The sequence below is a fragment of the chloroplast genome of Gossypium arboreum, assembly GCF_025698485.1.
Source record: "Gossypium arboreum chloroplast, complete genome".
NCBI classification, from domain to species: domain Eukaryota; kingdom Viridiplantae; phylum Streptophyta; class Magnoliopsida; order Malvales; family Malvaceae; genus Gossypium; species Gossypium arboreum.
In genome coordinates this window covers 74,107-87,500 of record NC_016712.1, presented here as the reverse complement: position 1 = coordinate 87,500, position 13,394 = coordinate 74,107, and the positions used below count along the sequence as shown (strand labels likewise).

General features: G+C 36.0%; 14 protein-coding genes; 9 read left to right on the top strand and 5 right to left on the bottom strand. All coding sequences in view use genetic code 11, as the record gives it.

The window, feature by feature from the left end:
- rps3 (ribosomal protein S3) overlaps positions 1-302 on the top strand; it is a 657-nt gene extending 355 nt beyond the window's left edge. Inside the window, exon 1 of the mRNA in view lies at positions 1-302. This exon is cut by the window's left edge and continues 355 nt beyond it. Coding sequence (YP_005089037.1) covers positions 1-302 — 302 coding nt within the window.
- A 159-nt stretch (positions 303-461) lies between these two features.
- rpl16 (ribosomal protein L16) lies at positions 462-2,005 on the top strand. One transcript has 2 exons: positions 462-470; positions 1,607-2,005. Exons 1-2 carry the CDS (start codon positions 462-464, stop codon positions 2,003-2,005), a joined length of 408 nt encoding a protein of 135 aa, YP_005089036.1.
- Positions 2,006-2,138: 133 nt separating this feature from the next.
- On the top strand, positions 2,139-2,507 carry rpl14 (ribosomal protein L14). The gene has a single exon. The coding sequence runs from the start codon at positions 2,139-2,141 to the stop codon at positions 2,505-2,507; it is 369 nt and encodes a 122-aa protein (YP_005089035.1).
- Positions 2,508-2,660: 153 nt separating this feature from the next.
- On the top strand, positions 2,661-3,065 carry rps8 (ribosomal protein S8). The gene has a single exon. It carries the CDS (start codon positions 2,661-2,663, stop codon positions 3,063-3,065), a length of 405 nt encoding a protein of 134 aa, YP_005089034.1.
- Positions 3,066-3,517: 452 nt separating this feature from the next.
- Positions 3,518-3,631, top strand: rpl36 (ribosomal protein L36). The gene has a single exon. The coding sequence runs from the start codon at positions 3,518-3,520 to the stop codon at positions 3,629-3,631; it is 114 nt and encodes a 37-aa protein (YP_005089033.1).
- Positions 3,632-3,773: 142 nt separating this feature from the next.
- Positions 3,774-4,190, top strand: rps11 (ribosomal protein S11). The gene has a single exon. It carries the CDS (start codon positions 3,774-3,776, stop codon positions 4,188-4,190), a length of 417 nt encoding a protein of 138 aa, YP_005089032.1.
- Positions 4,191-4,260: 70 nt separating this feature from the next.
- rpoA (RNA polymerase alpha subunit) lies at positions 4,261-5,250 on the top strand. The gene has a single exon. The coding sequence runs from the start codon at positions 4,261-4,263 to the stop codon at positions 5,248-5,250; it is 990 nt and encodes a 329-aa protein (YP_005089031.1).
- Positions 5,251-5,430: 180 nt separating this feature from the next.
- On the bottom strand, positions 5,431-6,670 carry petD (cytochrome b6/f complex subunit IV). One transcript has 2 exons: positions 6,663-6,670; positions 5,431-5,905 (listed from the first exon to the last, which is right to left on the bottom strand). Exons 1-2 carry the CDS (start codon positions 6,668-6,670, stop codon positions 5,431-5,433), a joined length of 483 nt encoding a protein of 160 aa, YP_005089030.1.
- A 203-nt stretch (positions 6,671-6,873) lies between these two features.
- Positions 6,874-8,338, bottom strand: petB (cytochrome b6). One transcript has 2 exons: positions 8,333-8,338; positions 6,874-7,515 (listed from the first exon to the last, which is right to left on the bottom strand). The coding sequence occupies exons 1-2, from the start codon at positions 8,336-8,338 to the stop codon at positions 6,874-6,876; spliced, it is 648 nt and encodes a 215-aa protein (YP_005089029.1).
- Positions 8,339-8,465: 127 nt separating this feature from the next.
- On the bottom strand, positions 8,466-8,687 carry psbH (photosystem II protein H). The gene has a single exon. The coding sequence runs from the start codon at positions 8,685-8,687 to the stop codon at positions 8,466-8,468; it is 222 nt and encodes a 73-aa protein (YP_005089028.1).
- A 104-nt stretch (positions 8,688-8,791) lies between these two features.
- psbN (photosystem II protein N) lies at positions 8,792-8,923 on the top strand. Its single transcript has one exon. It carries the CDS (start codon positions 8,792-8,794, stop codon positions 8,921-8,923), a length of 132 nt encoding a protein of 43 aa, YP_005089027.1.
- Positions 8,924-8,983: 60 nt separating this feature from the next.
- On the bottom strand, positions 8,984-9,091 carry psbT (photosystem II protein T). The gene has a single exon. It carries the CDS (start codon positions 9,089-9,091, stop codon positions 8,984-8,986), a length of 108 nt encoding a protein of 35 aa, YP_005089026.1.
- A 176-nt stretch (positions 9,092-9,267) lies between these two features.
- psbB (photosystem II 47 kDa protein) lies at positions 9,268-10,794 on the bottom strand. The gene has a single exon. It carries the CDS (start codon positions 10,792-10,794, stop codon positions 9,268-9,270), a length of 1,527 nt encoding a protein of 508 aa, YP_005089025.1.
- A 417-nt stretch (positions 10,795-11,211) lies between these two features.
- clpP (ATP-dependent Clp protease proteolytic subunit) lies at positions 11,212-13,376 on the top strand. One transcript has 3 exons: positions 11,212-11,282; positions 12,173-12,464; positions 13,149-13,376. Exons 1-3 carry the CDS (start codon positions 11,212-11,214, stop codon positions 13,374-13,376), a joined length of 591 nt encoding a protein of 196 aa, YP_005089024.1.
- The last annotated feature ends 18 nt before the right edge of the window (positions 13,377-13,394 follow it).

Sequence of the window (13,394 nt, the reverse complement as noted above, 5' to 3'; positions counted from 1 at the left end):
ATCCTTATGGGCACCCTAATATTCTTGCCGAATTTATAGCCGGACAATTAAAGAATCGAGTTTCATTTCGAAAGGCAATGAAAAAGGCTATTGAATTAACTGAGCAAGCGGATACAAAAGGAATTCAAATACAAATTGCAGGGCGTATCGACGGAAAAGAAATCGCACGTGTCGAATGGATCCGAGAAGGTAGGGTTCCTCTACAAACCATTGGAGCGAAAATTGAGTATTGCTCTTATAGAGTTCGAACTATCTATGGGGTATTAGGAATCAAAATTTGGATATTTATAGACGAAGAATAATAAGAATAAGACTCTACTTGTCTTTACGTTCTATTCTGCGATAGAACAAAAAATGACAAATTCTTTGATTTTTTGATTGAACATAAAAATCAAAAAATGAGCAGTTCTAAATTCTATAAGGTTAAATAAAAATTTGATTGATCATTTGATATAATTGCTATGCTTAGTGTGCGACTCGTTGGGTTTTTTAGGCTTAGGATTCAAAAAAAATGGGCGGACCACAGTATAAGCTAATAACTATAGCACTAATAACCAACTCATCGCTTCGGATTATCTGGATCCAAAGAATCAGTCAAGATATGATATATTGGTCATATCATTATAGCAACTGAATTTTTTTTGCATTAAGTAAAAGACAAAACCAATCTGATTATGAATAGATCGAAATTGTGAAGCAAAATAAAAAGTATGTGGATAAATAGAAGGATGAGAGAAAGAGAGAAACAGAAATAGCAATGAAATGATATAGGATTCCAATATGTAAGGTCTATGAAGCATCTCATAAAGAGCAATGTAATAGAGCATCAATAGAGATTCATCAATAATTAGATGAATATCTGTTCATTGAAGAAAAAATCAAGAGCCTTAACTTAAGTCAATAAAGACTGAGAAGGTTGACTCAAGAAGAAATTTTATTTTTATTTTATTAAATAAATATTAAATTAAAAAATTAAATTAATAAATATTAATAAATTAAGGCTCCATTGGAGAATTCAGACCTAAGCATTAATCGAGAGCGATGGGGACGACGGAACCCGTGAATGCAGAGGATTCTATTGAAAACGAATCCTAATGATTTATCGGGGAGGATGGCGGAACAAACCAGAGACCACTGCATTTCTTTTTATTCTGATTCTGAGAGGTCATGGGTTAACCCGACAACTGAACTAGAAAAAGAGTAAATATTCGCCCGCGAAAATTTGAGTTTAATTTGATTGTTCAATTTTTGTCGATCTGAATCTGATATGAATATGATAAAAAACAAAATAAAGATTCGTTATAACATTATAACAAAACCAAGATAAGACATTATCTAGAAATAGAATCCGTGTTTAATTCCTTATACTTATATATATATCCAATAGATCCAAACAAGATATACAAATTTCTAATAGATCAGATAAAATCGCAAAGCAAAGAATCCCAAGATTCAATTATTCATTAACTACCCGTATATCTTAAGATTAAGAATTAAATATTTTTTTATTCATTTTTTTTTTCGCGAGGAGCTGGATGAGAAGAAACTCTCATGTCCAGTTCTGTAGTAGAGATGGAATTCATAAACAACAACCATCAACTATAACCCCAAAAGAACCCGATTTCGTAAACAACATAGAGGAAGAATGAAGGGGATATCTTATCGAGGTAATCGGATTTGTTTCGGTAGATATGCTCTTCAAGCACTTGAACCCGCTTGGATTACATCTAGACAAATAGAAGCGGGGCGCCGCGCAATGACACGAAATGTACGCCGTGGTGGAAAAATATGGGTACGTATATTTCCAGACAAACCCGTTACGGTAAGACCTACAGAAACACGTATGGGTTCGGGGAAAGGATCTCCCGAGTATTGGGTAGCTGTCGTTAAACCGGGCAGAATACTTTATGAAATGAGCGGAGTAGCCGAAAATATAGCCAGAAAGGCTATTTCAATAGCGGCGTCAAAAATGCCTATAAAAACTCAATTCATTATTTCAGGATAGGAATATAGAACCAAAGGAAAGAAGTCTTGTCTTGGGAATAAAAAAACAATTGCGAGTTTCCTTTTTTTTTTTTGACAAACAATATTTCTTTTTTTCTTCGTCCTTTGTTACATTGAAAAAAGAGATTTCAAAAATGATTCAACCTCAGACCCATTTGAATGTAGCAGATAACAGCGGGGCCCGAGAATTGATGTGTATTCGAGTCATAGGAGCTAGTAATCGCCGATATGCTCATATTGGTGACGTTATTGTTGCTGTGATCAAGGAAGCAGTACCAAATACACCTCTAGAAAGATCAGAAGTGATCAGAGCTGTAATTGTACGTACTCGTAAAGAACTCAAACGCGACAACGGGATGATAATACGATATGATGACAATGCTGCCGTTGTCATTGATCAAGAAGGAAATCCAAAAGGAACTCGAATTTTTGGTGCGATCGCCCGGGAATTGAGACAGTTAAATTTCACTAAAATAGTTTCATTAGCTCCCGAGGTATTATAAGACGAGACCCAAGTATAGTTAGAGTATTTAGAGTATTTAAATGGCATAGATTAATTAGTAGATTGTGTCTCACGTATATACCTTTACTAAGTAAAAAAAAAAGACCACGTTGGTTATATCAAAATTCGGGAGCAACAAAAATTTTAGTTTACCATGGGTAAGGACACTATTGCTGACATAATAACCTCTATACGAAATGCTGATATGAATAGAAAAGGAACGATTCAAATAGGATCTACTAACATCACTGAAAACATTGTTAAAATACTTTTACGAGAAGGTTTTATCGATAACGTAAGGAAACATCGGGAACGCAACAAATATTTTTTGGTTTTAACCCTACGACATAGACGGAATAGAAAAGGACCACATAGAACTATTTTAAATTTACGACGGATCAGTCGACCAGGTCTACGAATCTATTCTAACTATCAACAAATTCCTAGGATTTTAGGCGGGATGGGGATTGTAATTCTTTCTACTTCTCGGGGTATAATGACAGACCGGGAGGCTCGACTAGAAGGAATCGGTGGAGAAATTTTGTGTTCTATATGGTAATCTGTCCGGTATACGAATTGTATCCGAAACTCTCCATTTGTGCAAAAAAAAAAGAAAAAAGCACGGGTTGTCTAATAGAACTCCTCCTGCCCTACGGTAGTTGATACGTCAAGGAAGTTTTACCTGGAATAAAAGAACAAAAAAATGGATTCATGAAGGTTTAATTTAATTAGTAAATCACTCCCACTCTGGATTCCTTTAGATAATGAAGATCTGATTTTAGGTTATGTTTCGGGAGAGTTTTACCAACGTGGGATAGAGTCAACAAAAGTGAAGTAAGTGCTTATGATTCAACCAGGGGGGCGTATAATTTATAGACTTCGCAACAAGGATTCGAACGATTAGGTAGTTTTTTCAACTTCAAGATTTCTTTCGGGGGGATCCAATTCAAATTTCAAGAAACTTATTTTCTTCCAATAAGCGAATTCGGAAAAATTTAAGGAATAACAACTATGAAAATAAGGGCTTCCGTTCGTAAAATTTGTGAAAAATGTCGCCTAATCCGTAGGAGGGGACGAATTATCGTAATTTGTTTTAACCCGAGACATAAACAAAGACAAGGATAATCTTTCTATTCTAAAAAGAACTCCTGAAAGAAAAGAAACTAATCTTAAAGAAAGCGATAAACAAATAAAAATAGAAGATCTGTTTTGACATGAAATGGATATATCCATATATCTCTGACTTATCTTTATGAAATGATAAAATATGGCAAAACCTATACCAAAAGTTGGTTCACGTAGGAATGGGCGCAGTAGTGCACGGAAAAGTGCACGTAGAATACCAAAAGGAGTTATTCATGTTCAAGCAAGTTTCAACAATACCATTGTTACTGTTACAGATGTACGGGGTCGGGTAATCTCTTGGTCCTCCGCCGGCACTTGTGGATTCAAGGGTACAAGAAGGGGGACCCCTTTTGCTGCTCAAACCGCAGCGGGAAATGCTATTCGAGCAGTAGTAGACCAAGGTATGCAACGAGCGGAAGTTATGATAAAGGGTCCTGGTCTCGGAAGAGATGCAGCATTACGAGCTATTCGTAGAAGTGGTATACTATTAAGTTTCGTACGGGATGTAACCCCTATGCCACATAATGGCTGTAGACCTCCTAAAAAAAGACGTGTGTAGAAATAAACACTAAAGAGATTTCAAGAGAAATAAATGATTCAATGATCTGATCAAATAAAATAATATTACTATGGTTCGAGAGAAAGTAAAAGTCTCTACTTCGACTCGGACACGACAGTGGAAGTGTGTTGAATCAAGAACAGATAGTAAGCGCCTTTATTATGGACGCTTTATTCTGTCTCCACTTATGAAAGGCCAAGCCGACACAATAGGCATTGCGATGCGAAGAGCTTTGCTTGGAGAACTAGAAGGAACATGCATTACACGTGCAAAATCTGAGAAAATACCCCACGAATATTCTACCATAGTAGGTATTCAAGAATCAGTCCATGAAATTTTAATGAATTTGAAAGAAATTGTATTGAGAGGGAATTTGTATGGAACTCGTAACGCCTTTATTTGTGCCAAGGGTCCCGGATATGTAACTGCTCAAGACATCATCTTACCACCTTCTGTGGAAATCGTTGATAATACACAGCATGTAGCCAGCCTAACCGAACCAATTGATTTGTGTATTGGATTACAAATCGAGAGAAATAGAGGATACGGTATAAAAACGCCAAAGAACTTTCACGACGGAAGTTATCCTATAGATGCTGTATTCATGCCTGTTCGAAATGCGAATCATAGTATTCATTGTTATGGGAATGATAATGAAAAACAGGAGATACTTTTTCTAGAAATATGGACAAATGGAAGTTTAACTCCGAAAGAAGCACTTCATGAAGCTTCTCGTAATTTGATTGATTTATTTATTCCTTTTCTACATACGGAAGAAGAAAACTTACATTTAGAAAACAATCAACACGATGTTACTTTACCTTTTTTTCCGTTTCATGATAGATTAGTTAAACTAACAAAAAAGAAAAAAGAAATAGCATTGAAATATATTTTTATTGACCAATCAGAATTGCCTCCCAGGATCTATAATTGTCTCAAAAAGTCCAATATACATACATTATTGGACCTTTTGAATAACAGTCGAGAAGACCTTATGAAAATTGAACACTTTCGCATAGAAGATGTAAAACAAATATTGGGCATTCTAGAAAAGAAGTAGAAAAAGCATTTCGAAATTGATTTATCAAAATTTTTAATCCAATGGATTTTGAACCTTCAGCACAATCCATAGATTCGGACCAGAATTGAATAAATGTATCTAGGGAGAATTCACTTTGCCTTTGAAGTGACTACTCCCTAGATACGCACATCATGATATTTTTTTTTTAATTGATTCAATTTAAAAAAGACCTAAAGTTAGGGATTTATCAATCGGTAATGTTGCTCCAATACCCAACCAAAGGGCTACTGCAGTACCAATCAAAAAAACGGTTGTCGCTACTGGACGACGAAATGGATTTTGGAATTTATTAACATTTTCCAAAAACGGTACTGTTAATAATCCCGCGGGTACTGAAACCATTAAAAGAACACCCAATAACTTGTTAGGTACTGTACGAAGTATTTGAAATACAGGAAAGAAATACCATTCAGGTAATATTTCCAAAGGAGTTGCAAATGGATCCGCGGGTTCACCAATCATTGAAGGTTCTAGAACCGCTAAGCCCACGTTACAAGCAATAGTACCGAGAATTACTACTGGAAAAATATATAAAAGATCATTGGGCCATGCGGGTTCCCCATAATAATTATGACCCATACCTTTAGCTAATTTAGCTCTTAATACAGGATCGTTCAAGTCAGGTTTTTTTGTTATTAGGATAGGTGAATTTTTCTAGATCCATCCCCCAAAGGAACCGGACATGATAATTTTTCATCATCCGGCTCAAGCAAAAGTCAATCGAATCAAATGGATACAAACGGATACCTATAAAATAAATCTATATTCTATATGTTTAAAATAAATCTATATGTTATCCCCACATATATGAATGGTTCCATATGTAAGAAAAAAGTTACCCGATTCCATTTTACGGAGTTGCAATTATACATTCCAAGGAATTTCATTTTTACAGGTAAATGCTCAATACCCAAGTAGGCGTACAAAATTGATCGTGATCAAGTGCTTTATGGGTCGTCTTAGGCCTTGCGATTCACCTTTATCCCAAAAATATATCGAGATTTTTTACATACAAAGGATTTACTTGTTACTAATATAGTCTAGCCTTTGCTCTTCTTTAGATCCCTTGTTTCACTCCGATAGTATAATTAAATCGGGTCGATGCAGAAGAAATGAATGCATTTTCATACTATTAAGATAAGAAAGTAAAAAAAAAACTAAAATCTAATTTTGATTATGCCAAATCACTTATTCTACTGGATCTTACGGAGCCCTATTTATACACAACATCGTCAGGTCTGATCATAGAAAAGATTCTCTTCAAGCGAACCAGCCTATCCTTTGTATGGGGCTTACACGGTGGTTGAAACAAAGACACATTTGGTTGTGAATTCCAATGTAGCAGATAAAGGCATATTTCTGCACGGCCCAATCAATAGTTCAAGTCACACACTCCCATAATCCATTTTCTCTTCGGGGAATTCCCTTCAACTATTCATGTCAAATAAATACTAGAATATTGTTGTAGTTGAAAGGAAATATCCAAATACATGTCTTATTTTTTTTTTCAATAATCCATATTTGTAGCAATGAAATACTATTGTTCCTCCCCCAAGTAATAAGATAAATTATTGGTTACAATATAGCTATGGTCTATATTCTCTATAAAGGACCAGAAATGCCTTGCTTACGTATCATTAGGAAATGCATTAACATAAATACAGCAGTAAGAAGGGGTAATACAAAAGTGTGTAAACTATAAAAACGGGTCAAAGTGGATTGTCCCACACTAGCACTTCCACGTAATAACTCTACCAAAGGCGATCCTATTACCGGAATAGCTTCCGGAACGCCTGTTACGATTTTGACTGCCCAATAACCAATTTGGTCCCGAGGTAAGGAATAACCTGTTACGCCAAAAGATGCGGTCAACACACCCAGAACCACGCCTGTAACCCAAGTTAATTCGCGAGGTTTTTTAAAACCACCAGTGAGATAGACACGAAATACGTGCAGGATCATCATTAAGACCATCATACTTGCCGACCATCGATGAACTGATCGGATTAACCAACCAAAGTTAGCTTCAGTCATTATGTATTGAACAGAAGCAAAAGCCTCAGTAACGGTTGGACGATAGTAAAAAGTCATAGCAAATCCTGTAGCTACTTGTACCAAAAAACAAGTAAGCGTAATTCCTCCTAGACAATAAAATATGTTAACATGAGGAGGAACATATTTACTAGTTATATCATCTGCAATCGCCTGAATTTCGAGGCGCTCTTCGAACCAATCATAGACTTTATTGAGATAGGTAAACCAAGAGGACCCCCCCCCGAGAACCGTATATGAGAATTTCATCTCGTACAGCTCAAACAAAAACACCCAAGTATTAGCTGAAACGGATATGGAATAGAAAGTTTGAAACTTCTTAATCTTTTCATTCAATTTTATCTGAAGACACAAAAGAGTGAAAATCCGAAAGCTCTTTGTTGTAGTTGTAATTATAATGCCAAAAAATCAAGTCGGCGCAGTCGTCTTTATGTTGATCGTTACAGGCCTCTTGAATCTTCTATTTACCTACTTATTTCTTTTTCTTTGCTTTGATTTGTTCTTTGTATGAAATGTGGCTTTATTCTTGTTTTCTTTCTTTTTGATAGGAATTCTCTTGTTAAGACCCTATGAATCAATTGAAACTTCAGATTCATACCAGAACCGCGATGATTCAATAAAACCTTCAAACTAAGTCCAAAGATTCTTTGAGTAAGAACCATTGGATCATCACTTATTCAATCAATAGAATAGATATAATAAATAAAAATACAAAGAAAAGAAAGGTTTGTCCTTTGATCAAAATAAGCATAAACTAAATGAGAGTTTGAAAGAATAAAAAATCTTTCGATTTATAAATAATATAACTCTTTCTTTGAATTTTTTTTTTGAGTCCGGCCGCGAGGTTTGAATATTAAGTATGAATCATAGTTCAAATACTTTGTGATCCATTTCATATATTCCGTGCTCCAGATACTAGAATGACTATCCGACGGGATAAAACTATCTCGATCAAGATGACAGACCCATTTTCTGTACTATCAATAGGATCAATTATAACAAGTCACACACTCATATTCCGGAAATACAGAAACAAATAAATTTCGCGGTCGAACTACCGAAATAGAATGGGGCTAAAAAATCCGAGAACTAAAAGTTTCAATTTTTGTATTGAAACGCGAGGCTTCGTGATTCTTGTGAATCTAATTCATTGAAATTCCATCCAGTAAAACGGAAGAATTATAAATCTCCAAAATAATAGATAAGAATATCGCAAATAAAGCCATTGCGACACCCATCAAAGGAGTCGTTCCCCATCCAGGGGCTACCTTACCATATTCCGAATTCAATGGTTTCAAAAAATCCCCTACAACAGTTCGTCTTGGACCAGATCTAGAACTACCCTCAACGGTTTGTGTAGCCATAAATCTTATTTTGTATTCAGTGAGATCTGTTGACTTTGTATATCATTCCGCTGTAAATAAACAATCTTATCATAGACCCATTGTGATCTTGAAATTATATAATAATGGAAACAGCAACCTTAGTCGCCATCTCTATATCTGGTTTACTTGTAAGTTTTACTGGGTACGCCTTATATACTGCTTTTGGGCAACCCTCTCAACAATTAAGAGATCCATTCGAGGAACACGGGGACTAATTGAAGTAATGAGCCTCCCAATATTGGGAGGCTCATTACTTCAATTGAGATAATGAAAAATCATTTCATTTTTTTAGTTAGAATTTTAGGCGGTTCTCGAAAAAAGATAGCGAAAAAAATTATCCCTAGAGTAGATACTAAGAGGAATGTATAAACCAATGCTTCCATAAATTCGATCGTGGTTTACAATTATAGCTTCCGTACCTGTTTATTTGGAATCATCTCCCGAATAAAGAAAGAACAAGAATCAAAGAAAAGGCAGCGATTTAAATCAAGATTTTTCCAGCAGCCTATGGCAAATCACAAATAGAAGTAGAAGCAAAAAATAACAAAGCAATCTTGCATCAGACTACTTGTCTTCTTGTAGTTGGATCTCCAAGTTTTTGGAATGCTCCAAATTCCACTTGAGCATCCAAATCTGGATCAATACCGGCAAAAACATCTCTGAACAGGGTTCTAGCACCATGCCAAATGTGTCCGAAGAAGAAAAGCAAGGCAAACGAAGCATGCCCAAAAGTAAACCAACCCCTCGGACTGCTACGAAAAACACCATCGGATTTCAAAGTAGCACGATCTAATTCAAAAATTTCACCCAATTGAGCACGTCTAGCATATTTTTTCACAGTAGCAGGATCACTATAACTCACTCCATTGAGTTCGCCGCCATAGAACTCAACAGTTACACCTACTTGTTCGACACTATACTTTGATTCTGCCCTTCTAAAAGGGACATCCGCTCTAACAATTCCGTCTCCGTCTACCAAAACAACCGGAAATGTTTCAAAAAAAGTAGGCATACGACGTACAAAAAGTTCACGCCCGTCTTTATCTCTAAAGATAGGGTGCCCTAACCACCCAACGGCTATTCCATCCCCGTTGTCCATTGAACCCGCTCTGAATAATCCTCCTTTTGCCGGATTATTGCCAATGTAATCATAAAAAGCTAATTTTTCAGGAATTTTAGACCAAGCTTCTGATAAACTTTGATTTTCGGCTAACCCAGCACTAACCCTTCGATATATTTCTTGCTGGAAGTATCCTTGATCCCATTGATAACGAGTAGGACCAAATAATTCGATGGGGGTAGTTGCTGAACCATACCACATAGTTCCGGCAACAACAAAAGCTGCAAAAAAGACAGCAGCTATACTACTGGAAAGGACGGTTTCAATATTTCCCATACGTAATCCTTTGTATAAACGTTGGGGCGGGCGGACACTAAGATGGAATAAGCCCGCTAATATGCCCAATGTCCCTGCTGCAATATGATGAGAGGCTATTCCTCCCGGAACAAAAGGATCAAAACCTTCCACGCCCCACGCCGGATTTACAGGTTGGACCTTGCCAGTTAGTCCATAAGGGTCCGACACCCATATTCCAGGACCATACAATCCTGTTACATGAAATGCGCCAAAGCCAAAGCAAGCCACTCCTGAGAGAAATAAATGAATTCCAAAAATCTTGGGCAAATCCAAAGAAGGTTTTCCTGTGCGCTCATCACAAAAAATTTCTAGATCCCAATATACCCAATGCCAGATAGCTGCCAAGAAGCACAAGCCAGAAAACACAATATGTGCTCCGGCCACACCTTCGTAACTCCAAATACCCGGATTTGTTATAGTCCCCCCTGTAATACTCCAACCGCCCCATGAATTGGTTATTCCTAAACGAGTCATGAAGGGTATAACGAACATACCTTGTCTCCACATTGGATCAAGAACGGGATCGGAGGGATCAAAAACGGCTAATTCATATAGAGCCATTGAACCGGCCCAACCAGCAACCAGAGCCGTATGCATTATATGAACAGAAAGCAAGCGACCGGGATCATTCAATACGACAGTATGAACACGATACCAAGGCAAACCCATGGAAATACCCCTTTATCAACGAAAAATAGACACTATGTAACTTTATTGCATTGGAATACCTCCCCTTTTGGGTGGATTCTTTCGGAGAAAGGATTAATATTTGTTCTATTCCATTAGTAATTAAGGGAAGAATTCGGCTCAGAAGAAAAAAGAGAAGCAGATCTATTCTATACCCGATAAGTATCAATACGCAATGGGGGTTGATCCTATTTTTTATGAATGAACGTATCCCTATTTGTTCATCATTCAAAGGACCTATTGGTAAGAATTCTCTTTCATTCATTCTGTCTTTCTTTATTTTATATTTTATGGCCTTATTCTATCTATGTATAAAATATGAGGCCAATATTATTAAGACCATTATTACGCTTCCAGATCAAAGTGAAATATAGTATTTAATTCTTTTTCTTTCCTTTAATGCCTATTGGTGTTCCAAAAGTTCCTTTTCGAAATCCGGGAGAGGAAGATGCAGTTTGGGTTGACGTATAGTGCGACTTGTCAAATATATTGGGTCATATGGGATTCCCCCGTTCTCTCGCCCGATCGAGATATCCTCTGTTTCGCCCAAAAAAGATTGATTGAATTATCAAAATTTGTAGCGTGAAGTGTAATGAAGTGCAATTAGAGATCCATTTCATTTTTTTGGGGGGGTATCCAGATTAATATTTTCAATTAGAATGATTTATGGTTGGCTTGGTTGGACCGAAAAAATGAAGCATCCAGGCTCCGTTTAGAAAAAACCCAATTGGTAATACATTTATGATTACCACCTATATCATAATCATAAATCTTTTTTATTTACAAATTCGAAATAGAAATAAGAACGATTTCAAACTATTAATCAATCGAATAATATGAGAAATACGTTGAATATTTGGCGGAAAACATGAAAGAAAAAGGAATTAAAATAAAAAAGGAAATGAAATCATAGCAAAAAGATGTGGTATTGGGTCATTTGTCCTATATGCGCAAATCAAAATCGGGCGGATCTTTACTCGGAGTAGAGCATAAACCTAAAAAAATTGAATAAAAAATTGATGAAACCCATTCAGGAACAAGAAAATGACATCGTGATTTGGATTGAATCCCAATGAAAAAAAAATAGATCAATGAAAAGTTTGTGCGATAAGTTTAGCGAATTTTTCTATATTATAGATTATAGGAAAACGGGCCAAAACTTATCTTTCTTTAATTTCATTTTATTTAAAAAATGTAAGAAAAAGCCCCTTCGTTAGAAATTAGAAGTTAGAAAAGGCACACTAGAAAAAACGAAGGATGGCTGGAATCTACACATTGATTTTTTTTTCGCAATTTTTGTTGAACCGTATGCATCAAAAGGTGCCTGTACGGCTACTAAGGGATACAATTTTATCCTAATCAACCGACTTTATCGAGAAAGATTACTTTTTTTAGGCCAAGAGGTTGATAGCGAGATCTCGAATCAACTTATTGGTCTTATGGTATATCTCAGTATAGAGAATGATACCAAAGATCTGTATTTGTTTATAAACTCTCCTGGCGGATGGGTAATACCCGGAGTAGCTATTTATGATACTATGCAATTTGTGCAACCAGATGTGCATACAATATGCATGGGATTGGCTGCTTCAATGGGATCTTTTCTCCTGGCCGGAGGAGAAATTACCAAACGTCTAGCATTCCCTCACGCTCGGCGCCAATGAGTTTTTTTTATTTGATGGAAAGAAAAAAGAAGACTATGCCTTCGCCATATGAAATATGAATTAGTAAGTAATAATAGCATGGCACTTCGAATTCGATATGATATTTTTTTTGATTTCTTTTTTTTTTCAAAACATTAGATTATGTATCGAAAGAGTAGTATGAGAGAAAGGGCATTTCCAATTTTATCTTAGCTTTCGTGGGCCCATCTCAGCGTCACAAACTTTTTTTCTTTTCACACCAGAGGCTATTAACAATATTTATAACAATATTTATGTTATAAAATAAAAGAGTACGAAAAAAAAAGACTATTTTTTTCTTTCTTTTTTTTGAAAAAAAAAAGAAACTTTGGGATTGCTGAATCACAGACGAAATAAATATATAAAGCAACGGAGCCATCATAGTATTTTTGAACTTTTCCGAAAAAAAAAAGAAGGGTGGTAATTGGATTATTTAGTGATCTGGGTCTAATAGACGCTCTCTCTATTTTCTCTTTTTCTTTTTTCGATGAAAGAAAAAAGAGAATTCCATTGTAAAGCCGTATGCAATGCACAAAAAATGCCTGTACGGTTGTTCAATTCTATCTTTTTTTCTTATTATTCTTTAGCTATTTTTAGCTATTCTTCTCGCCTCATTATGTGAGTTAGAAGAACCTTTTATTATGTTATATCATCAGGGTAATGATCCATCAACCTGCTAGTTCTTTTTATGAGGCACAAACAGGAGAATTTATCCTGGAAGCGGAAGAACTACTGAAACTTCGCGAAAGCCTCACAAGGGTTTATGTACAAAGAACGGGCAAGCCCCTATGGGTTGTATCCGAAGACATGGAAAGAGATGTTTTTATGTCAGCAACAGAAGCCCAAGCTCATGGAATTGTGGATCTTGTAGCGGTTAAATAAGTTAAATAACAAATAGCA